The following is a 25,466-nucleotide window of genomic DNA, read 5'->3' as shown; positions in this document are numbered from 1 at the left end:
AAGCCCCCCCCCCCCCAAAGGTCTGCATAGCGAACCGGTATCCAATTAGTTGGATCTCCAAAATTGGGGAAAGATCTTCCTTGTAACTGACAGTTTATACGGTGTGAATAACCAAAGCCGCCGCCCAGAGCTTCCTGGATGCCTAAGCACGAGTGCTGTGGGGGCCGACGTCCGCCCCACCGCCCTCGTTGTGCAGGTGGAGCGCAACGTTTTCCCCCTCCACTCCCTCCACTCCTTCCTCCACCACGCCGTTCGACCCCTCTCGCCGGGTCCCTGCCGATCGGGTGATCGGCCCCCCTGCACCAACGCCCTCTCTGAGGGACATAGCTAAGTGGCTGGCTCACCACTGCCCGGAGGTTATCTCACACGCCCACGTACACCACTAATATCAAGGCGGCTGCATGCACACGCGCGCCCTGCATGCACTCGTTTTACACAAAGGGCTGTATGAATATGCACGCGCACTTCCGGGTGACTAAGCCCTAATCTTCTCGCACACAAAGGCTAGCGCTAAACAAAAAGGACCAGCGGCGGTATGAATATGCGCGCACCCCTCGCTGTAAATGCTATTGTCGCTGTGTAAACGCCGGCGAGTGGATTTATCGCACTCCGCCCCCGCCTTAATTACGCGGCACACTGCAGGCACTCGTTTTTCACACACACGCGCCTGTAAACAGGCGCAAGCGTCGGCGGCCGTGTATATTTTAATACACGCGTGCCTCACACACGCTCAAATTACCAGCACCGCACCGAGGTTCCACCCACACACAGAAGTCACACTACACCGATCCTCTGAACTAAAACGTATTACCGGCGCAAATACTTCGCGCAAAAAGCTTAGCCTAACTCTGACTACGAACCCAGTCGCTCAAACGTCCTACCACGTACATCGAAGCTGGACTCACGGCATCCCATGGACGCTGAGAGAGTCGTCGGGAGAAGGACGAGAGAAGACTTAACCTATCACTATCTCGCAGCAGCACTCGCTGGCATCACACGGATGCTGTGAACGGCTCGAAGAGGCAGGATGGCAGGGAGAGGGTCTTGACGGCCCGGAGGTTGAAGACAAGAGACCGAATGTTCCCGGGGCTCCCACCTTTATTCTCTTAACTTCAAAGGCCCATGGGGATGTCGCGCTGCGCAGCCAATCATGCGCCTAGCAAACTGATGTCCTGCCCTTACCTGGAGCATTATTTTACGTTACGCCTAGACCCTTTGTGTATGCGCCCACCATCCCCCTTCCGGATTCAGTCAGTTTGGTCGGTATTCTTAGGTTTTTTCGGCAAAGTCACGTAGGTAAAACATCAAAATTAATAAAAATAAAATGAAATATTTTTATTAATTTTGATGTTTTACCTACGTGACTTTACCGAAAAAACCTAAGAATACGAATCCTTGCAGTCACGAAAGCTTCAAATCTAGAATTAGTTTGGTCGGTGTTGCCGTTCCGCCGAATACACCTCCGCGGAGGGGTCCAGGGTTTTCCCTCCCCGTCTGCGCCGCCCGCATGCTATTTCCCCCCTGGCCCCCCCCCCCCCCGTGCTGTGAGCGTTCTCATTGCGGTTAGCCCGGTGAGTTTCTGTGTGCCCATACAATTTTAAGCCAATTTAGGGACACCGCAATGTAACCTGTCCTGTGAGGGTCGGCCAATCTCCTGGCACCGGGAAACCGTGGGACTCTCCCTCTAGGGGCCCTTCAGATTAAAACCCGATGTGCCAGGCAACCCCCCCGTCAGGACACTACGTGGGTTTGCTGCGTGCGGGTGTGTGTTTAGTGCGGGGTCCGGGAGGGGATCACAGCGTTTGCGGAGTTGCTCCCTGGTCGTGGCACCACAGTGCCACATGGGCCCCCCTTTGTTCGTTAGCACCAATAGAATCCTGGATTTAAAATATAGGATTCAGTCACCCACGATTAAACCGGATTCTCAAGTCTAGAGGTTTTGGATGGGGGCCTGAGTACATTAACATCCTATCAGACAGTGATTTGCGTATGCACCGAAGATGCGTGGTGCAAAATGCGAAGTTCCTCCGCGCATGGCATCCGTTCCGCAAACATGGACGGCGCGTCAGTGGTTGCTATGGATTACATCATCACTCCCACTCCACCAGCCAATCGGCTGCAACGGGGACTTCGGTGCCAAATTTGATGAACGCTACTGCAGCAGCAGCTCATCGGTTTCTTACAGAGAAGAGCAAACCTCGTGTCTGATGAGGTGGATACCCTCGTTTATTACGTGGGTGTACAAAGTTTATTTGTTGAAACTTCGTTTGGCAAAACATGTCGCGTTGCTGCTCCACGTTTCTGGAATACATTTGGCGTTCATCTACAACTTGGTTCCTTCCCTTCACTCCCCCTCTTAATGTTCATATTTGACCAAAATACAATGCTTGCTTGCACCTGCACCTACCTTTTTATGGCGCCTCTTGTTGACAGACGTTCACGTTTGTTTTAGATTCGCGAGTTTCATTCACGACCATTACGTACTTCGTTAGTTGCGCAATGATCCTTTCGGACCCCTGCACTTGCTCTCTGCAATATTGTTGTTGTTTTTGTCTTGATTTATTGTTGTTGCTGCTGCTGTGTTCACGCACTACGGATCTCCCTTGTAAAATAGCCGGACAACTGGCTAAACGGGATTTATTCTCGTGAAACAAACCCAACACCCTACACGAGGGGTGGGGAACGTCCGGCCCGCGGGCCGTATAAGACCCGCGAAATCATTTGGTGTGGCCCTGCCAAGGCAACCGCAGGCGGGACTCGAAATTCAATAAATCTAGGAGCAAATCTGGAAAAGCAGTTTCGAGTAGCAACATCATCAATACCGGCTAACATCAAACACCTCACCAAAGAGAAGCAGTTCCAGCCATCACATTAAGGGCGAATTAATTAAATGTTTGACCAAATATAACAGGCACATTTTTCAGTTTTGTATGGCCCGCGAATGATGCTATAAATATCCAAATGATCCCTTGGCAGAAAAAATGTTGCCCAACCCCTGCCCTACACGATCGTCCAATTTCTAACCTGAACTATGACAATTGGTTTTTTACCCTTTTATCTGGCAACAAAACTGACACGTTTTTTTACGAGGAGTCATGTTTGCATAGACCACAATACCTGCAGTCATAATGCAAACAAAAAACATAACTCTGATAATACATGCACTGTCCTTGAAGTTGATTGGTCCACACCCGAGACAGCTTTCCTTAGAGCCTAGTCTCACATGGTGTTGGACCAGATGACGCCAAACGACTCCTCGTAAAAAAGGTGTCAGTTTTGTTGCCAGATAAAAGTGTAAAAAAACAATTATCATATTTTTCTACTAGCAAATGAGGTTCCAATGGTGCTGAACTATGACGTCAATCGCGTCGCACCGACACGTGGATGTCATTACGCCGGTAGTGATGTCATTACGTCGTTAAGCACCCGCACACGGAAGTGACGTCAACGCGTTACGCGGTGACGCCATCGCGCTCGCTGGTTCATCCGTCGGGAACACGAGGGGAAGTCCAGGCGAGAAGGGCCCCGCGCGGAGTTGCCTCACGGGGGGGGGGGGGCGGTGTGGACAGGAGACCCGGGGAGACCCACGGGAACCCAGCGGGCCGTGTAGACGCCCAGGGGGGTCGAGCCGGTGTCGCGTTCTGCCCGCGTTGGGGGTGAGTAGCGCGTCGCGGGGCGCATGCCCTGGGCTTGAGGGAGGCCGAGGCCTCTATCCTGATTGTCGGCCGTGGCCGCCGTCGCCGATCCGCCTCCACTCTCGCCCCCCGTGTCAACGCGGCGAGGCTCCTTCTCAGTATTGCGTGATAACATCGGGGAGTGGCTGGCTGGGGTCGTCTTTCTCGGGCGTTTTGGCAAGCAAATCGGAGTGGGGGGGGGATTTATTCTCGGTGTGAATGTGTCACGGTCGTGAGTGTAATTCTCCGTCCCCGTGAGAGTCAAGGGAGTTTCATCAAATGCCTTGAGTTTAGTTCGGACATTGCTCCCTTCGTGTCGAGTCTCGATCGGTTTCAAGTAGGACACTTTATATCCGCCCATGGTAAAATAAGTGAGATTTTCACTTCGGTTCCCACGTAAATGCAGTGTGTAATAAGGACATTGTTGACCGAGGTGCGTTGTGCAAGTGGCTTTTAGGACAAAGGGCGATTGCCCTTCAATTGTATCTTATTTGAACATGCTTGGGAGTGGTTTATGCAACCGGCGACATGTTCGGTATGTTATATAGTATAGTACATTGTTGCACTAAAAGTTGAGATTACGTTACAGTTGCATAAGGCACCTCAGGATAATAAATATTGCCTTTGTCATTTAAAGTCGTGTAAGTGAAGCGTTACACACTTGATGTTATTGTGAGAAGTGAAACGTTAAATATTTGAAGTTATTCTTTGGGTCTTTCGTTAAAGTCACGTATTATCTACGTGGCCTTACCGAAAGACCCAAAGAATATGAATTGCTGCAGTCACGAAAGCTTTAAGTCAAGATGTATACTTGATGATGTTTCATTCAACTGACCGGTGTAGGCTAGACTCCTTATCTCAGCCCGATTGCCTGGCTCACAACCTGCCCTCACTTTATAAACAACAAAATCATGAAAGATAAACAACACATTTAAGATAAACTTATATAGGTGGAAGTGGAAGGGATTTTGAATTGCATATGCTACGGGTGTATGTCGTAAGAACGTTGTCAGCACGACACGTCATATAAATGTAACTTCACGAACTTGTTCATCAACTATTAATATATGTTCACAGCTGATGTATTATCTGGGGCTGATGTCTAGATGTGTAACTGAATTGCTAGATATTATGGTAAATTATGCAAATTAATTGCTTACTGTGCTGTGAGCAAATACAGTTAACTCTATAGTTAAAATCGGCAAATGTTCTTCAAGTGTTCGTTTGCTTTATACGTTTAATACGTCGGCCCATTATGCAAGTGTAAACATTGTACATTACTGAAGATTGATATTGAATACGTTTTCTTTAGGCAATGGGATCCTTAAATCCCGAAGCAGCAGCCTTCAATCCATCACATCCAACGCAATGGGGTATCCAGTACTCTGACAGCAGCAGAGCATGCCCCCCTCCTGCAGGAGCTCAGAAAAATTCCGACACAGCTCGTCAGAACAAATCTCGCACGTTTGATGGAGATTTGGACAACGCAAGAGTTGCTGAAAAGCACATTGGGAGTCAAATCAATAGTGCATCTGGTCATGTGGATCAACCTTTGCCAAGTGACAACGACGCTGATGTCAGACCCCACTTTGATGGTCCACGACGGCCCTTTCCTAGGCGAGAGCTGTACAGGGGCCGCACACAAGATTCCTATTCTAGAGGAGGCCACGCTGCCGATGGGTTTCCCAGAAGGGAGGCAAACCGTGATACAGACACCTTCGTTCAACAAGATAGTAAAAGCAGTTTGAACCCCACAGAAAATAAACAGGGTGCTCAAAATGCTCGCAGGAATAGAAAGCAATATGGTGATCCTTTGTCCGATGGGGGAAAAGCCCGTGGAAATTATGAAGTTGGTGGCATTACGGGCAGAACACAACACCAAAGTTTAAATTATAATTCTGGCCAAACGGCAGTAGTCGGTGCACAGAGCAGCACAGACCACAAGGGGGAAGTTGCAGGTGAAAGCTACAGTCGGGGTGCCTCATGTGAGAAGGCTGCAGGAGATACTGGTACAGGAAGTGGAACAAGGCCAAAATATCATGATAAGTATAGCGGCAGATCTAGAGTAAACAGGGGAATGTCAGGCCCCGAAGTAGGCAAGGTTTTTAATTTGGAACAGAAGGAGGAAAAACCTCAGTATTCCAAGAAAACCAAGTCAAAGATGTACGAGTCAGAGCAGAGAGTACATGAAACAGAAGGTAATACACATCAGCAAGGAAATTATTACAACAGATCTGAAAAGAAATATGAAAGGGACTTTAAAGGAGGTAAAGGCTCCTCTGAAGCAAATTGGAGAAGCAACAGAAAACCTGAAGATGAAAGTGAAAGCATCGCCCATGGTGTAAAGAGAGCTGATGAAGCAAAGAATAATTTAAAATTAGAAACTTCCATAAAACCTTTGGATAATGCCAACAAAGCTGAATCAATTGAAATTAATCAACCCTCTAGAGAGCATGGTAAAGATTTAGTGCATAAAAGAAGCAATTACCCTGTAGAGAGCATTCAGAAAAAATCTGATGTTGAGAAAAAATCTGGGAAATCCAAAAAACCAGGACCTGAAGTGTATAAGTCAAAAGAGACCCACACAGGTGTGTATGGATACATGTTCTTTTTTGTTATTATGCTTATATCAACATTTAAAATATATTTCAACGTTTTTATGATTATCAATTTATATTTTTTGTGAATATCTGTTTTTTCCAAAGCACGTTTCTATTATGGCATGTGATATTTTAAGACCACATACTCATTTCGGGATGTGAGGAGACCTTTTAAAATCTGTAGCATCAGTTTGTTATATACACCGTGTGCATGCAGGTTTGCTAATCGAGCAGCTGATGGCCAGCACATACGAGTGTATGGTGTGTTGTGAGAGGATACGCGGCCACTCAGCTGTTTGGAGTTGCCAGAACTGCTACCATCTCTTCCACTTACCCTGCGTCAATAAGTGGGCACGTTCACCCACTGCCAAAGTTGAAGGTACTTGGTCACCTTACAAACATGGTTCTTGCCACTCATGGAAAATGCTTCAATTGTAAACTCACATCTACACTTCGTGTACAATTTAATCCATGTAATTTATTTACATGTCTTTTTAGTGAAATGTTTTGTTTGTTGTGGCCTGTACATGTGTAGATGGGAGCGATGGTTGGCGATGCCCAGCCTGTCAGAATGTTACCGACAAGGTTCCATCGAACTACCGCTGTTTCTGTGGTCAGTACACATGTATTTTTGTATATCAAAGTGTTATCTCTTTTACGTGCAAATTTTCTACAATAAAGGCTACTTCCATACAGTAAATAGTGGTGTTTTATTCAGGAAAGGTTCTCAACCCTGAATGGAATCGGACGGATATCCCACACAGCTGCGGAGAGATGTGTGCGAAGCACAGACAGGGCAGCGACTGCCTTCACCCTTGCAACATGTAGGTTGGCAGGCGTTGTTCCTACACAAACAATACTTTTTATGCAACCCTGGCGTGGTGTTATACTTGTCGAATGCCGAATAATTGACTTGAACATGTTGCTTGTTTCCATGTTCTATAGCCTTTGTCATCCTGGCCCATGTCCATCATGCCCTGCTTTCCTCACCAAAAAATGTGAATGTGGCCGAAGCAGGTAAGCATTTTTGTTTTCTTTTAAGAAATGAATCCAAAATTAATATTATTATAAACATTCTTCACCTGAATGTACGACACTTACCCATTTGCTATTGTACTTCTCTATTAGAACTGGATAGGTTTTTTGTTTGAAGACTTGTATTATCCGATTTGCATTGCAAGCTGTGTTACTGTTTGGTTTTAATTCTACTGTGTCCGTTTTCTGGCAGCCAGTCTGTGCGTTGTGGTCAGTCGACCGTAGTGCGATGTTCCGAAGTTTGTGACAACTTGCTGAACTGTGGGAAGCACACCTGTGCTCTGATCTGTCATCCAGGAAACTGTGAATCATGCCCCATTAAGCTGGTACAAGGTGCGTTCTATAATCTTAACTGAAACATAATTGGAAACTCAAATTCGATTTTTGTTGCTCAACTGCCACTTTTGTGACATATAATACATAATTAGGCATTCAACATTTTAAAAATCCACATTTTCGAAACAGTTTGACTTCTAACAATAATTACAGAAGATGTAATTATAACTTATATTACTCCTGTTTCACTAGTTGCTGGTCTAGATAATAATTGACTGCTAACTTAATATGATAACATATTCTTAAACTCTTTAACTTGTGCAATTTTAGTGTTTTGAAGCCTACTTAAAATTATTTCCAATATTTGTGAATTAAGGTGAAACAAAAGAAAATCTACATTGATGTATAAAGCCTGTGATAATATAAAGTTGGGCCTGAAAGCATGCATATAGTATTATAAGCAGGAATAGTTATTCATGTTTGTTGCCATTATATAATTTCTAATTACTGTTAGCCTGAAAAATATATATTTCCATGCTGTATGCTGTATATGTATTTATTTCTCAACCTCTGGCAGTGTGTCACTGTGGAGCTACCAAAAGAGAAGTGCCCTGTGGGGGAGAACTTAAAGAGTTCTCTTGCGAGAAGCCGTGCAACCGGTCAGTCCTACACTCGTATACAAGTGGCAATTGTTATTTTCACATCAATGAAAAGGATTTTAGAGCACTGTCAATATGCATCATTGAATTCAAATACAGATACAACCGTTTGTTAAATATGGGCATTGACATCTCTCTTTTTTCTACTTTTTTAGAACTCATTAGCGAATACAAAACTTTACTTTCTTTTCTCCACTTTGTCACTGAACAGTTCTCTGGCTTGCGGAAACCATTGCTGCCAGGAGTTGTGCCACCCAGGCATTTGCCGGCTCTGCCCCCTGCTGCCTGGGGAGGCCGGGAGCTGTCCCTGTGGACAGACATCATTGGAGAAGCTTCTCGACCTGGGCAGCCCAGAGCGCAAGAGCTGCACAGACCCCCTGCCCACTTGCACCAATGTGTGCGGGAAGCCCCTGCCCTGTGGCTCAGATGGTGAGAAGAACTAACTTTGCGCGTGTGCTTGTGCCCGTGGAGTGTTTTGTTCACCAACGGTTGAATGCCCAGTCACTTTTCCCTGCCACTTTAACATAAGGGCAAACTGTTTAACAGGATGAGTGCCCATTTGAGTCACTCATGTACTTTATCAAATACAAAACTGAGTAAATTGCATGATTTTCTAAAAATGCACACCTGTTAGTGTATAAAGGAGATATACTCCCTAGGAACCCTCATTTCGTGACGCCTCTGCTTGTTCACATACAATCCACCTGGCACTTTGTTGTCGTTTTTTGTGTATGGAATTGTAGTAACCTTTCATATGTGGTTGATGTTTGCTGTTGTTCACAGATCTGGTTCATACCTGCCCGGCTATATGCCACGAAGGGCCCTGTGCACCATGCACAGGTGTGTCGACCATTGTTTGTCGATGTGGATGCAAAACTAAGGTGGGCACCTGTTGTTTGTCAAAACATTTGTTTACACCTCTTTATGAGGCCATTCCTTTTTTTATTGTTCATAGAGAAATTATGAGAATCTTGTTCACGGTTCACATGCTCCAACATGTGATGATGAGTTGTCATTTTGTTTTATTAACAAAAAGGTTGAATCAGTTTCCACGAATGCAAGTTCACAACATTAGCCCGGTTCAGAACTAACTTTTATTTTAAAGTTACATTTAGGACTGCAAGATTGTTTTCATTTTTTTCATTCGCTTGAAAATGCATTTCATGCTGCCGTTATTACGTTGAGGAGTTGATGAGAATGATTGTAATGTGTTGCATATAACCGAAAGCAGGGAAGCAACTCTGCTGTATGGTGACTTGTTTCTTGTAGTTTAGCCAGCTTTGCACCGTATGTGTCGTTATTGTGCTAGATTAAACTCAACACATTATTTTTACAGTTATATTTCCAGTTATATGTGATCATTTAAAATGTCTAGTTTTTTACAGGAAAAGCAACAATAAATTCACTAAAATATTGTGTTCTATTTGCATAAATAGAAGGCAAATTGTTGTCTACGTGAGGTTAAACTATTTTATACTTGTAGGAGGTCCCCTGTGTGGAGGTTCAAGAAAGTGGTAAGTGAAAGCTCATTTGATAATCTTATTGCAAATTAACATTTGATATTTAAACACGAAAAAAACTTTACATTATTTCTAACTTGATACTATTGTATGCTTATTTTCAATTACTTTACATACTTAAGACTACAAAGGTCTACATCAAGTCCAGGTCACTCTTTTTCCATGTTAAATGCAATTGCGAATGGTGATATAATGTATTCTTTTACTTCTGGCATGCTATGCAATTGAGGTTGTTGTATCAACCCTAGAGTATATTGTGTTAATTTTCCTCCTGCCTGGTGGCTAAATTAATAAGATAAGTTTTTTCCAATGCAAAAGTAAAAATTGCATGGCGGGTGTATACATATTTGATTGATGGTCTAAACAGTCTTAAAATATTTTTTTGCATGATGTAATTTATTACACATTTAAATTACGCATGATGTCTTGCGCATTAAACTACTGTTCATTAGTATTACATTTGATTACCTTTTTATAATTATTATACTCACAGCATCGCTTTGGGCTTTGAGTTAAAATATTTTAATGTTAGTTTTTAGATGGGCTTTTAATATGGATCAAATACTTCATACAAAGGACAATGGGTAATATTTGTTCTCTTAATACAAGACGGCCATCTATAATTTGCTTTACTGTGGGTGTGCTGATGTTTGTAAATGCAAATGTTTGCTCGTTAAGCTTAAAAATACAAACACACTTGTATCATGGTCTCAAATAAATATGCAAAGGATACTAGTGTAAACGCATTGCACATTTAAAAATGTATACGTTCTTGTAAGTTTTTAAACAAAATCATAAATCCCCTTTCCCAATTTAATTTGGCTTCACAGTTGAGCTGGTTGCTTAAATTACTGTACATGTATTAATCATCGAAGGCAATGCCACGGTCATCAGGGACAAAACCGTGTACAAACAAAATTCAGGACCTACTTAATGATGGTAGCTACACAAACATTTAAAGAGATCCCACCAACAGCCTCGTTACAAAAACGAACAGTATCATCACTGATTCAGCTTCATTAATTGAACAGACCAAATGGTTTTCCTTAAAACCTTCTGCTGCTAGACTACCCAGATTGTATGGCTTACCAAAAATCCATAAAGAAGGCACAACCCTTCGTCCCATCGTCTCCACCATTGGCCCACCCACCTACAAACTGGCCCGATATCTGTCTAAGACTTTGCAGCCATTCACTGGTAAGACCACCTCTTCTGTACTTAACTCAGCTCACCTGGTATCGTCAATTAAAGACATCTCACTGTCCCCAAGTGATTTGCTCGTTAGTTTCGATGTAGTTTCTCTGTTCACCAAAGTTCCTGTGCCCGATATCATTGCAATAATTGAAGATTTGGTCCAACAAGGACTGAATGCTGATGTACCAGCCCTGGTGAGACACTGCCTGACCAATACATACTTCACCTGGAATGGAACATTCTACAAATTGAAGGCACCCCAATGGGTTCTCCCTTATCTCCGGTTGTAGCCAATATTTTAATGGGAAAAATTTGACTGATGCCATCCAGGCATCCACTCTACGCCCGTCCTTGTGGAAGAGGTACATGGATGACACGTTTGTCATCTGGCTATATGGCCGACCAGCTCTGAAACAATTCCTCAACCACATCAATTCCATACACTCATCCATCAAATTCACCATGGAGGTAGAAAAGGATGGCATGCTACCTTTCTTGGATGTAAGAGACCATAAGAGACCAGATGGCTCAATGAGCCATTCTGTCTACAGGAAAGTAACCCATTCTGACGCCTACCTAAAACCTGATTCCCACCACCATCTATCCCAGAAGAATTCCCTCATCAAAACGCTGCATCATAGAGCTCAATGTATCTCTGACCATGAACACTTAACCAATGAACTTAAACAGTACACTAAGCTCTCAAGGCGAATGTATATTCTGACTACACAATCCGCAAAGTCATCACCCCAACCGTGAGGAAGGAGCCATCTGAGGATCCAATCAAAACCATCACCTGGCCATACATAGGGGTAGCCAAAAATATTTACAAGATCTAAGATGATGGTACTTTTCAAGCCTAGTGGCTATCAACAAAGATTTGTTCATGAAGCCATCCATATATACAGACACTAGCAGTAGTACCCGGCGTTGCCCGGGTGAAAAATATATTTCTTAATAACCTTACATATATACACAGATGAAATAAATAAATGAAGTTGAATAACACTAAATCGATCATTAAACCACTTTAAAGGTGACGGATAAAAAAACTGACATGCCTATTCCCATCGCGAGGCACGGGACGTGCCTCCCGGCAAATCCCTCGCAAGCGAGCGTACACAGACGGACAGACAATTTTTGAGTACGACGTTTTGCTGGTAATTGCATCCAGCATCAGCGAAACGTCGTACTCTGAAATGGTAATTGTTTTGGTTTCACGCTTCAACACACCGGTGGACTAAAGCAGTGAACTATTAGTCTTTTATGAACGTGACACTTTTTTACTGATTGGCCGTGTCGGGTGGTGGAGGGTTACAACACATTAATAAAAAAGGCGATGTAAACCCAATAACGTTGTTTATGAATAATGGTCGCGAAAGCCTACGTGTTACAAATTGACTAACTTTACTTAATAACCAGGCTACAGTCTACATTATAGACTGCCAGTACACCCACCCAGCTTAATAACCAGGCTACAGTCTACATTATAGACTGGCAGTACGCTCACCCAGCTTAATGACTATTTGTACAGTCAACATTTAAAGAATCGATTTTTGGCGCGTCGGGTTTAAAAGTAATTACACAGTTGTTTTTTCATCAGAAATGGTAATTGTTGTGGTTTTACGCTTGAACACACCGGTGGGCTAAAGCAGTGAACTATTAGTCTTGTATCAACGGGACACTTTTTTACTGATTGGCCGTGTCGGGTGGTGGAGGGTTAGAACACATTAATAAATAAGGCGATCTAAACCCAATAACGTTGTTTATGAATAATGGTCGCGAAAGCCTACGTGTTACAAATTGACTAACTTTACTTAATAACCAGGCTACAGTCTACATTATAGACTGGCAGTACACCCACCCAGCTTAATAACCAGGCTACAGTCTACATTATAGACTGGCAGTACGCTCACCCAGCTTAATAACCAGGCTACAGTCTACATTATAGACTGGCAGTACACTCACCCAATTTAATAAGCAGGCTACAGTCTACATTATAGACTGGCAGTACGCTCACCCAGCTTAATGACTACTTGTACAGTCAACATTTAAAGAATCGATTCTTGGCGCGTCGGGTTCAAAAGTAATTAGACAGTTGTTTTTTCATTGGTATGTAATGTTTGAAAGTTTTCATAAGATTTTAAATGTATTTTCCCCCCGGGCAACGCTGGGTATATCGAGTTTATACCACAAAGTCGTCGCTTGACACGGGTGGGGTGTCGAGGCCTAGTACCGTGCAGAGCCTCCGGCCTCGCCTAAATTGCCCACCCGGCTGAGGCTGGGTACGGGTGCCGTTCCCCCCCCCCCCCCCGCGCTACAATAATACTGTGTAATCGCTATAATTTTATTATCTAGCGACCCTATAATAGTAATTGCACACATTGTGGTGGGGGGGGAGTGAAGAGGACGTGAAACTTTGATGAATTTACCTCAGAGTCGCGTGGTGGGTGTCGAGGCCTAGTACCGTGCAGAGCCTCCGGCCTCGCCTAAATTGCCCACTCGGCTGAGGCTGGGTACGGGTGCCGTTCCCCCCCCCCCCGCGCTACAATAATACTGTGTAATCGCTATAATTTTATTATCTAGCGACCCTATAATAGTAATTGCACACATTGTGGTGGGGGGGGAGTGAAAAGGACGTGAAACTTTGATGAATTTACCTCAGAGTCGCGTGGTGGGTGTCGAGGCCTAGTACCGTGCAGAGCCTCCGGCCTCGCCTAAATTGCCCACTCGGCTGAGGCTGCTTACGGGTGCCGTTCCCCCCCCCCCCCCGCGCTACAATAATACTGTGTAATCGCTATAATTTTATTATCTACCGACCCTATAATAGTAATTGCACACATTGGGGTGGGAGGGGAGTGAAGAGGACGTGAAACTTTGATGAATTTACCTCAGAGTCGCGTGTTAATGTGTGCGCATATTTTTAACGGGAATTAAAAATGGCGTCCACCCCGCAGCGAATGCGTCGCTACTCGTTGCCAGGGGCAACCGCCGTCCAATGAAACTGCGTATGGTCCGGCGACACACAGACACACACACAGACAGACAGACAGATTTGCGATTTTATATATATAGAGACACAATTTTAACCGAGAGGATGGTTATAAACTCGGCAATCATTGGAAAGATGTCATCAACCACTTTGGGTCATGACTTGATTTGTCTTTTCTTGTTAACCTCCACCGTCAGCAGTGTGGGTGTGTGGAGCGAGGTGCAATGATTGCCTGGCGGCCCTTTGATTGGTGTAGTTGCTTGTCTTCTCCTACATTAACATTAGCTGCCCCGCCCATGCTGCCGACACACTTGGGCTACGCCCATCTCTAAACCTTTATAACCAGTTTGCCTTTAGAGGCTAACCCCCCTTTTCCTGATGACAACCGCTTGTGTTGCGATCGAAACGTCATGGTTTTATTTATTTTTATTACTGAAAGAACCAATAATAAGTCTACATTATAGATTGCCAGTACACTCAGGTTAAGAACCAGGCTACAGTCTACAATTATAGACTGCCAGTACACTCACACTGATTAAGAACCAGGCTACAGTCTACATCAGTGGTTTTATATTTTTTGTTATATTTTTCACTTTATTCTTTTATTATTTTTCTATCTACGTGACTTTACCAAAGGAACCAAACGATATGAATTCCTGCAGTCACGAAAGTTTAAGTAAAAATGTATAGGCTAATTATTATTTATTATTATAAATGTTAATATGAAATTTAAACCGAAAGACCCAACGAGTAATTTTAAACCAATGATAATTTAATTAATTATCAGTTATCATTCACCAAAAAGACATAATATGTATCACAGAGCAGAAGGAGACATATATGGACATTGACATCTGTTAATGGAGATGAAGCACAATGTAAACTTACACTTTGTAGGAAATAGTATATACACTTTGATGAGTAACCAAAAACATTTGCTTGCTGTAATAATATTCTTTGGCAATGTTCATTGTCTGAACGCATGCCTTTAACTCTGGTTTCCTGCCACAAGCACATATGGACAGACTGCTGCATAGAGGGCAGCCACCACATTCTTGAGCAGCATTCTAGCTTTTATTGAATGTCCCAGAAATGTGTAGGCAATATCCACGGAGTTGGTGATATCTAATCTCAAGAAGACGACATACAGGATGACGAGTGTGATGATAACTCTAGCAGAATGTACCTCATTTGTGATGGGTTTAATCAGATGAGACAGCCCTCTCTCACCTGTTGCCTGTGCCTGCATAATATGCACAGGATCGCTGCGTTCACCACAACCATCAAAACGATTGTGGAGACGTCCTTCAAGAATATGAAGATTTTACCATGAACAAGCCTAAAAGTCTTGTTTGGAAACTTGTAGTAGCAGGAGCCTAAACTAGACTTGTTTTTATCCAAAGTTATATTTGTGAGTTGTGATGTAGAAAATTGAATGAATAAGCTCAAGGCCACTGGGAAGGTAGCCAAGACAATGGCGTTAAACATGTGAACCAATTGCTTGCTTTTGTAGCGCATTTTTAACGAGCTGTGTAGCAGTGAAATAATCTGAGCCCGAATGTGAACCACACACTCAAGGACCGAGTTGAGGCTACAAAGAACAAGCACATTCAGACAAAGAGGCTGTGGTTTTTACTGATGTCGGCTACAAAATGTGCTTGTTCTTTGTAGCCTCAACTCAGTCCTTGAGTGTGTGCTTCACATTTGGGCTCAGATTATTTCACTGCTACATAGCTCGTTGGTTCCAAGTGCCCCGTGCCTTTTAAAAATGCACTACAAAAGCAAGCAATTGGTTCACATGTTTAACGCCATTGTCTTGGCTACCTTCCCAGTGGCCCTGAGCATCTTCATTAAATTTTTTACGTCACAACTCACAAATGTAACTTGGATAAAAACAAGTATAGTTTAGGGTCCTGCTTCTACAAGTTTCCAAACAAGACTTTTAGGCTTATTCATGGTAAAATCTTCATATTCTTGAAGGACGTCTCCACAATCGTTTTGTTGGTTGTGGTGAACGCACAAGCAATCATCATCAGGTGATGATGATTGCTTGTGTTGCAGTCGAAACGTCGTGAGAATTTTATTGTTTTATATTTTTATGTTTTATTTTATTGTTTACCTTCTACGTGACTTTACCGAAAGAACCAAGAATATGAATCCCTGCAGTCATGAAAGCTTTAAATCAAAATTTATTAAGAAGCTGCATGTGACTTGATGACTTGTTTTGCAGAAGGGCTGAGCTTCATTTGCGACAGGCGGTGCAACAAGAAGAGAAAGTGTGGCCGACACAAGTGCAACCAAGTGTGCTGCATGGTAAGCAATCCCTTCAGCTCAGATGTCGGTGACACCCAGAGGCTCGGTGCAATCACTGTCATGCATAAAATCTGAAGTCTGTTGAAAGGGTCCGTTGGTGTGTATGTATTTGTCAAGTGAAATTCAACGTTTAAGTAAATTATATGAAAGAAATTGCATCAGGAAATGGTTATAAATATATGTTATTCTTCAATTAGACAGAGAAATTTAAGCTTGAAGATCCTGATGAGCTATAAAGCACTTTATCACAGGTGTCCAGCCAAAGTTGGATCGGCCATGGCGGAAAATTACAGAGGAACTCTTATAGGTAGATAAATTAAGCAATCGTACATAAACTCAAACTAAAACAATATTGCATGGAAAAACATAACAGTAATAGTTAAAAATGATACAAAGAAAGAATCCATGTACATTTCAATTGAAGTTCTACAGTTCTGAGAGCATAGTTACAAGTCACTTTTGCAAATGTCGCTGTAGTTGGTAATTGACTTTCAAGTAAATATCAATGCAGGAATTTCACTTGTTTCATATCCTAAAACGTGAAGTTTATTCCCGGCCGAGTCTTCTGGTCTTGGACACCCATGGAGGCATGGGGCTGCAGTGATGTAATTTTAAGCAAGTCCGTCCCTCAAGCCCCTGTTCCCTTTGCCCCCCCCCATTCCCAGCAGGATCCCGAGCACGCGTGTCCTCTGATATGTGGTCGCACGCTGTCGTGCAAGCTGCACAAGTGCGAGGAGCCCTGCCATCGCAGCGACTGCCAGTCGTGCTGGCAGACAAGTGCGTGTCTCCATGCATCGTGCAGCAGTGAACATATAAGCAGTTTTCAGATTGGTTGTTGCAAGTCAGTGCCTCGATAGCGTAACATGTTATTCCATTGCCTCCTCTGCTTTAATGAGTGTTCTTATCACGTAAACTATAATGCAAAGTGGCCACCAACGAAGAGATCTTGATGCTCTTCAATACTGGTGGTCCTTGTGTGCTTTATCATTGTCAACCTCATTCTCATTGTGTTAGTAGTGTGTAATTTACAGTGCAGGTTTCTCTTACCTATGTTTTGCTTGGTTTACCACCCATGTCACTTGAAGTTTTTTTTCCTGCTCTTTTTTTATTAGGAATATAAAGTTGATGAAGCCAACAACTTTTTTATTCCACTACATTAAGTGTGTATGTAGAACTTATTTCGCACCGTACGTAGCCAACCATGCGAATCAGAGTTGCGGGCAAAGGATAACAAACTAAACACAAAGTGTAATGTGTTGAAAATTGCAACATTTTATCAGCAGAATATGTACTTATTGTGCTTTGCAGGCTTTGAGGAGCTGATGTGTTACTGCGGAGCTGAGGTGTTATTCCCCCCAGTGTCATGCGGTACAAAACCACCCGAGTGCAAGCAGCCTTGCTCCCGCCAGCATGATTGTGATCATCCAGGTGAGTCTACAGTTCTGCTCACTGAGGCACTGCTTGCTCTGAGTAAGATCTATTTACCCATTACAGGTGGTGGCAGTCTTTTAACTACAAGGAATTGTAGCTGTGATTTCTTTTTTTTTCAGTGTACCACACGTGCCACAGTGATGACAAGTGTCCTCCCTGCACATACCTGGTCGAGAGGTGGTGTCTTGGCAAGCATGAGGTTTGTTGCCATGTTTCTTGAGCCTCCCTTTAATGATCAATTTAAACTAATGGCAGCACTGTATTTTACCCAACCAAGTAACAAATGGAGTGATGCTTTTTTTGTTTTGTTTCCTGTTTGACACTGCAGCTACGTCGTAATATCCCATGCTACCTGCGGGAGATTTCATGTGGCTTGCCCTGCCAGAAGACTTTACCGTGCGGACAACACAAGTGTGCCAAGGCCTGCCACCGTGGAGAGTGTGTGCCCAGAGCCCTGGCAGAGCCGCATGGAGAGCCTTCTGCCGTGTTGGGGTGCGGTCAGCCCTGCACGATCCCTCGGTCAGGCTGTGCCCACCCTTGTGGCTCCGTATGCCACCCTGGGCTGCCGTGCCCCAGGACCTCGTGCAAAGCTGAGGTACGGTGTGCCCACTTGAATTTACTGGCGCAAATGCTGAAGTAATAGATTATAATGTCGAACTCATTACACACAAAGTGCTTGCCAAAATTGTACCACAATACCTTGCTGATTTCGTAAAGGAGCATAAACCATCACGCAAACTCGGTCATCCTTGCAGCGGCTTTTGGCTAGCCATTAAACAAAGACGGTCACTGCATCGCACGCTTTCAAATGCGCTTCTGCGGCCGTCTAATGCTCTTCCAATAGTAGGAAGCCACTGGAGCTATGCACTTTCAAATCGAAATTGATAACTAATTTCTTTATAACTACTTTTTGTGTTTAGTTTCTTGTCCTACCCCCGCACCACCGATTAGCACAGCTGGCTACGCATGGTGCGAAAGAAATTCAACATGATACGTACATGCATACAAGATGCCTGTGCAAGGTCGCTGCTGCAGCGAGCTGATGTGCGTGTCCGCCTTCCTGCAGGTGACACTGCTATGCAGCTGCAGTCACAGGAAGGAGAAGCTTCCCTGCTCACAGTCGTCCTCCTCCTACCAGCGGTGAGGCTCTCAACCCAGCTGGGGCTTGATATTTCTCTTTCAAATCGGTAACGCTCATCAAAAACAATCCCTAGTCAATCTGAACGAGCATTATTAGATCATATTTTTTGAGAACGCCCTTTTGAATTTTACATGTCTCATCATGTATTCTGTGATTTGATTGTAAGAACTGTTAAACAAATGAATGTGGAGTATGCTTCAAGGTGTTTTTATTCATTTTCATAAACCTGTTGATGAACCTTTTGTGACATGGTACGATGTGCAACTTGTGGTTGCGGGTGTTTCTACCTTCGCAGAATTGCTACAATAGCATTGGTGAGCAAGCTCTCAGACATGCAGATGGGAGAGTGCACGGAGCTCGCCAAATTGGTGACTGAGAAGGAGGCGCAGCAGTCCAGGTGCACACGCGGTGTTTTGTTGATCACACTTTTAAAGACTTAAAGAAAGAGTGCATCGCAGTAGAATCCCTACAACTCTCATCTCACTACCAGATGTGCACCTCAACAACAGGATATTATGTCACGTGGCCCTCCCTCACTTGATTTAATTGCAAGTGTCTGGAAATAGAAGGACTCCCATACTTAGTGCTACCCTCTCCCCCCTGCCTTACCCCCCTTCCTGCCTACCCTTCCCCTGCAAACCCCCACCAACTCCTTTCCTAATTCTAAACTTGGCCTCATAAAAGCTCACCAGCAGTACTTGGTCAAATAAGTTAAAGTTAACATTGCATGTGTGTATCTGCGTTTAAAGAAAAACAACCCAATTGTGATTCCTTCCATTAAATGAACACATTCTTCATGTTTTAGTTACATATATATTTTAAAGTGACAAGTGGTTTATAATTGTTAGTTTCAAGTTGTGCTGTATGCCACTGCATACCTAGAAAACAATGCCAAGTATTTGTGGAAGTTTGATGCAAAAATTCCAAGAGGCATCTTATTCAATTCACTGGTATGTCATGGTATGCAAGGTGTATAACAGTGTTGTAGTTACGCTTTCGAGATAAACAAAATCTCCTTTTAAATGTTTACCACAAGTATGGTGTTGTAAAATATCGTAACATTGTTTGTAACATATTTGTTTTCTTGCAGTGATTTTTTTTGTTTCTTGACAGACTGGAATGTACAGAAGAGTGTGCTGTGTTGGAGAGAAACAGGTGAAATACATTGTATTATTTGCGCATTATATCCTACACATAATAACCCATGGAAAAATAGTTGTGTAATCGTTTCGTTATGTGCATTGGTGGTTCATTTTCGAACATTTGTCATGGCTCTTCATTGTTCTGTTTTCCAGGCGGCTGGCAGAGGCCCTGAACATTGATCCATCCACCAACCCCTTCAACAAAGCAGTTCCCATGAAATACTCTGACTTCTTGAAGGAAGAGGCCAGGTACTATGTTTATTAATAGTACCAGTGTGCTTTCCTTCCCTGCAGGAGTAATAATAGCTCATTATATTCTTATGGAAATGTATAAAAGTATCTATACGTTCTATACATCATGTAAGGCTGGCTGAACAAAGTGTACAAAGCATGAAAGGTTGCATTGAAATATTTACGTTTTAAATTACTTTGACACACGTGGACAAAACATTTCATAACGAGTTGGCCGACAGCCACATCTGCGGCCATTACATTTTTGCTCCCTGCTAGACATGTTATTTCATGCTTTCATTTCCTTAAATAATCAAGGAAGTTCATGGTTGATGCACTTCTCTATTTGAAGATTTGGGTTTATTTTTTCATACTTCCCTCTTGAGACCTCGTCCATCTATCTTGAGGCCCCACCCCTTCCTTTTGAGGTCCCGCCCCTCTATCTTGAGCCCTCGCCCCTTCCTCCAGACACGGACTTGATGTCCTGGTGCTCCGAGGATACTCACGTCTTGGGATGCCCTACATGCCAGTGTCTACCACATCCATGGATCACAAATCTAAAATAATAAAAACTCTTCAGTGTGCGACAGTGGTCATCCAGAAGATACTGTACAACATCATTGGAACCTCCTTTGCCAGTAACAAAATATGATAATTGTTTTTTTACCCTTTTATCTGGCAACAAAACTGACACCTTTTTTTTACAAGGAGTCATGTTTACATTGACCACAATACCTGTGGTTGGAATGCAAACAAAAAACACAACTCTGATAATGTTGCACTGTCCTTAAAAATGATTGGTCCACACCTGAGACAGCTTTTCTTAGAGCCTCGTCTCACATGGTGTTGGACCAGATGACGCCAAAAGGCGCTATTTGGCGTCTTAGAGCCTAGTCTCACACCATGTGAGACTAGGCTCTAAGAAAAGCGGTCTCAGGTGTGGACCAATCAATTTCAAGGACTGCATACATTATCAGAGTTGTGTTTTTTGTTTGCATTCCGACCGCAGGTATTGTGGTCAATGTAAGCATGACTCCTTGTAAAAAAAGGTGTCAGTTTTGTTGCCAGATAAAAGGGTTTAAAAACAATTCTCACTGTACAACATCTTACGATGCAATGCCTGAACCACAAATTTGAAGAAGACATCACAGTGATACACTCCGCTGCCCCTGATGCGGTTGTTTGGCATATCCACCTGAATGTTAAATTGTAGTTGTTGCTCTGCATTTCCATCAGCCATGCGAAATAATAATTTTGGACATGTTTTTAAAGACTGTGCCATTTTTTTTCTGTGAGTCTTGGCAACTGTGGGATAAAGAAAGTTGATTTGAGTGATGCAACGCGAGTGGGTAGTAATGGGGGCCTGGGGCAGGGGAGGAAAAGTAGTAGCGGTGGGGCGGCTTCATGATAAAACCAACATTTCTCTGAGAGCAGTGCAATAATAATGGCAGTTAGAAAATGAACTCACGTGACGGTTTAACCAAAGGTACGATGGACTGATAACAGTGACCCACATTCTCATATTTCCTTCTCATGTAGTGGCTGTAAGAGCGATGTTATGCATTACAGGAAAGATTTGAAGTTTGTGCGCGGAGTAGAAGACGAAATACGCAATCTGGTAGAAGCCACGAACAAGGTGGGTGGGAAGAACGGCTTCATTCGCTTTCATTTTCAACTGCAGACGTTAAAGAATAACTGTTATCTTTCTTTTCGTCAAATGAAGCTAGTGTATTATACATTTTAAAAACGACAAAACTGAATCCAATAAATTACTTTCACATGTTAAATCATTGTCAACACATAACATGATTTTTACGGGTATATATTTTAGAGTGCGACCTGAATAACCTTGTTATTGAGGCCCTGGAGGAAACGAACAGTCACCTGCCGGGCCCCCCTGGTGTTTTAAGTGCCTCTCGGTTGCTTTTGTGCTACAGGGCAAACACGCACGTCGCAGCCACTGCTTTCCGCCCATGAACCGTGACCACCGGCGCGTGATTCACGAGCTGGCCGAGAGCTACGCGCTTGAGAGTCTGAGCTACGACAATGAGCCCAAGCGCAACGTTGTCGTCACGGCCATCAGGTCTGCTGCCCTTGCTCTTTTACCATTCATTCCCTGTGCGATGGCTGGGCTTTTTTTCACTTGACAACAACACTCGAGGCTCCCCCCATGTTCTGTGCTCTCCACACCTCCGCTTTCCAGTTGTTTTGATCTCTTGTCGCGTCTGTTAAGTTTACATTGCCCGCATAAGATGCGGAGAAAAACTCATCCCAAGGATGGGGAAAATAGGACTATTTGGTCATTTTGAATATTTGGTCATTTATATGGAGCTTGCACACACAATTTCTGTCTGGTGTCAACTATCAGTTTACCTTCATCACTGTGATTTATCATAACTCGGTTAATCCTCATAACTGTCAGTTGGTGCTCATTTCAAATGCTTTCCACCTTTGGCAACCTGCCACATCTCTCATTGAGAGTCCCTTCCAACTCCTCACATTTTTCCTCGGATTTTTCCCTTAAAACATTTGATGCAATTGATATTATTATTTTTTTGTAGGGGGAAGTCGTGCAACCCAAGCCCACCCCTGTGCGCCCTGATAGAGAGGGAGCTGGGACCCAAGCCTCCTCCCCCAATACCACACCACGCAAATCGGTGAGTGTACACAGAAAACTGTAACACGTTACTGGGTTTATGTATGTGTGTGTAATTTACTTCAAAATCTTTCTAGGTCCAGGCTTTTGCCTTATTGCATAATCACTTAATATGCGTGTGCATTGGTGTAATACTTTATTTGCTTGAATGTGGCCAAATGCTTTGCTAAGTAGAGCATTCGGCCTGAGTAATTTAAACTGCCGAGTCATAACTGGCCCTCTGGTTGTGTGCCCTTAGCCTTGACAAGCCAGCGTCGGATGTCCCAGCAGTGGCGAAAGATGAACCTACCATCGACTACTTCGACATGCAAGAATGAGTCGTGAAATCCCACCGTCTTCTCGGTTTTTGAAGCCGTCGTATATTTCTTTTGTGTACATCAATCTTGGACGTCATATTTGGTAGACCAAACTCTCCTTGATGAGTGCATACACAACGTAACTTTTTAAATTGACTAAAACGTTACATGCCACCACAATTTGTTCTCATTGGAAACACTTCAGATTTTAGACTGGTTTAAAGAATCAAAACTACAAATGGGAGTAAATGATCATTTAAAATAATTCTAATTAATGTTGCGTAAGCATACTTTTGAATTTCATTGATGGGTGGTTGTATGTAATGAGAATTTCAAAGTCAGCGTTTACATGCATACATTTGTTTGCATTTTCTTGACTGTATGATGCAAAAGCTTAAGGTGCATTGCTGGACGTGACCCCTTGGACATGATTGAGGTCGATTTAAAAGATGGTAAACGGTTAGGGTTGCTTATTTACACATTCCTCCCTGTAAGCACATCAATCATAAAAGTCGAAACCAATTCAGATTGTGCTGTTGAGGAAAGATGTTTGCAAATTCAACTTGCATTTTTGGAATTTAGAGTGCTGCCTTTTGGAATCTGTATTAAACGTAGGTATGCCTTTTGTTTTGTAGCATGCATAACCGTCACTGAATTATTTTGCAGAATTAACGAACGCTACTTAGTTGTGGATCTTCCCGATTAAAAAAGTCCTGAAGTTTAGAACCTGTAGCACAAAATTAACGAGGTTTGTCCTGTGGTAATCACAGTTGGCAAGGCTGACAGATTTGGCGGTCAGTTGTGCATGATAATTAAGTCATCTTATAGGCAACTGTAAACCTTTGGCTAAGCATAATAGTTACACAATGTGGGCATTCAAATCAACTACTTAACATACTATGTTTTAAAATGCTTTTTTATTCAATTGAGAGGACTTGCAGTGCACGTATCATAATACATTTGCAGATATTACTTAGTTCCACCATAAACAAATAAAGTACAAATAATTATATGCATAACATGGCTGTACATTACATGTATGTTCAATTTAAAATGCTTGATGCCTCAGAAGGCATTGCGTATGAACCATTTTAATGTTGGGTTCCTGACAATTCAGATGAAATCGCTGTATAAAATGTGCATCGGACCGCTGCAAAACTAGATGTAAGATCGCTTGTCAAGCGCTAAGAAGTAAGGTCTCAAATGGCCTGAACTCTTTACAACCACAAACAAACCTTGACATTTTAATCATTCACGGAGGCATGTATAGTTGAAAACTGCATAAAAACTGCTTTTTTGCTGCACGTGATCAAGAAAATAAACAATTTTGCATTGTCCATTGCAATGTTTGTTCTTTTCAAAAACAGTCCTCTTCGTAATAACAATTGGATGTTTCAGGTGCTTTGTGTTTAAACACATTCCTATTTAAAGCTTTCCTGACTGCAGGGATTCATCTTCTTGGTTCTTTCGGTAAAGTCACGTAGAAGGGAAGTAATAAAATAATAAAAATAAAACATTAAAATCATTCTCATGACGTTTCGGCCACAACGCAAGCAGCCGTCCTCAGGTGAAGAATGAAACACCACCAAGCTTGGAGCGTATATTTAAGCTGGGTTGGAGGGGGGAGGTGGGAAGAAGAGCGCCTTGACAAAATAATTTGCATATCAAGAGGAATTTAGCATATGGAAAATGCGTAGGAGGTGGGTGCGGGGGTTTCAAATTAATATTATGCCAGTGCATTATGCAGGATTAGCATCAAAGGGAGGGGGAAGGGGGTAGCATTAACAAAGGAAAGGAATGTTAATAGTATGTAGCTGCAGTTACTAAACAACCACGTAGAAAACTAAAGTATAAACTACATAAACAACTAAAGTATAAACTACATAGCATCATCAGTATACTTACTATACTCTACAATAAGCTGAGTTACTAACAGTAAGTAATACATTACAATTCTACGTCGTAAAAATTATATAATATGCTTTCATCTAAACTTTATTCTCTTACATCACACGAGTCTACACCGTACTATATACTGCCATAGACAAACCCAACATTAAATTATATACTGTATTGCGAAAAACCACCTTATACATTTTAATATAACACTGTATTATTCTACCCACCCTAATGTGTATCACACTGCTATATGTTTACTATACAATTACGATACTATATATTACTTTGTACATTGTATTAAGCATATAAATGTTATACTATTTGTTATTATACACTGTACCATTGACCGTCGTGTCAATGGGTGAGTCGTGGGGGGAAACTTGCAGCGGAGCAAAGAATTCATTCCC

At 42.8% G+C, this 25,466-nt stretch overlaps 1 protein-coding gene across 2 annotated transcripts; it reads left to right on the top strand.

The window, feature by feature from the left end:
* The first annotated feature begins 3,477 nt into the window (after window positions 1–3,477).
* Window positions 3,478–24,497, top strand: NFX1 (nuclear transcription factor, X-box binding 1). 2 transcript variants are annotated; one of them, XM_078856119.1, is made up of 24 exons: window positions 3,478–3,656; window positions 4,987–6,262; window positions 6,492–6,653; window positions 6,810–6,887; window positions 6,993–7,098; window positions 7,220–7,291; window positions 7,503–7,642; window positions 8,163–8,244; window positions 8,456–8,673; window positions 9,028–9,125; window positions 9,728–9,758; window positions 16,181–16,263; window positions 16,929–17,040; window positions 17,572–17,691; window positions 17,814–17,893; window positions 18,023–18,289; window positions 18,761–18,834; window positions 19,131–19,232; window positions 19,949–19,990; window positions 20,131–20,226; window positions 21,778–21,844; window positions 22,146–22,291; window positions 22,770–22,865; window positions 23,103–24,497. In XM_078856119.1, exons 2-24 carry the CDS (start codon window positions 4,990–4,992, stop codon window positions 23,179–23,181), a joined length of 3,624 nt encoding a protein of 1,207 aa, XP_078712245.1. In that variant the 5' UTR covers window positions 3,478–3,656; window positions 4,987–4,989; the 3' UTR covers window positions 23,182–24,497. The 2 variants fall into 2 exon arrangements, with proteins under 2 accessions (XP_078712245.1, XP_078712246.1); XM_078856120.1 differs by having other exon boundaries at window positions 3,479–3,656; window positions 16,932–17,040.
* The last annotated feature ends 969 nt before the right edge of the window (window positions 24,498–25,466 follow it).

This window comes from Lampetra fluviatilis, chromosome 1 (genome assembly GCF_964198595.1).
Source record: "Lampetra fluviatilis chromosome 1, kcLamFluv1.1, whole genome shotgun sequence".
Lineage (NCBI taxonomy): Eukaryota > Metazoa > Chordata > Hyperoartia > Petromyzontiformes > Petromyzontidae > Lampetra > Lampetra fluviatilis.
The sequence above is the reverse complement of the archived record's forward strand: the minus strand, read 5'-3'. Positions and strand labels throughout refer to the sequence as shown.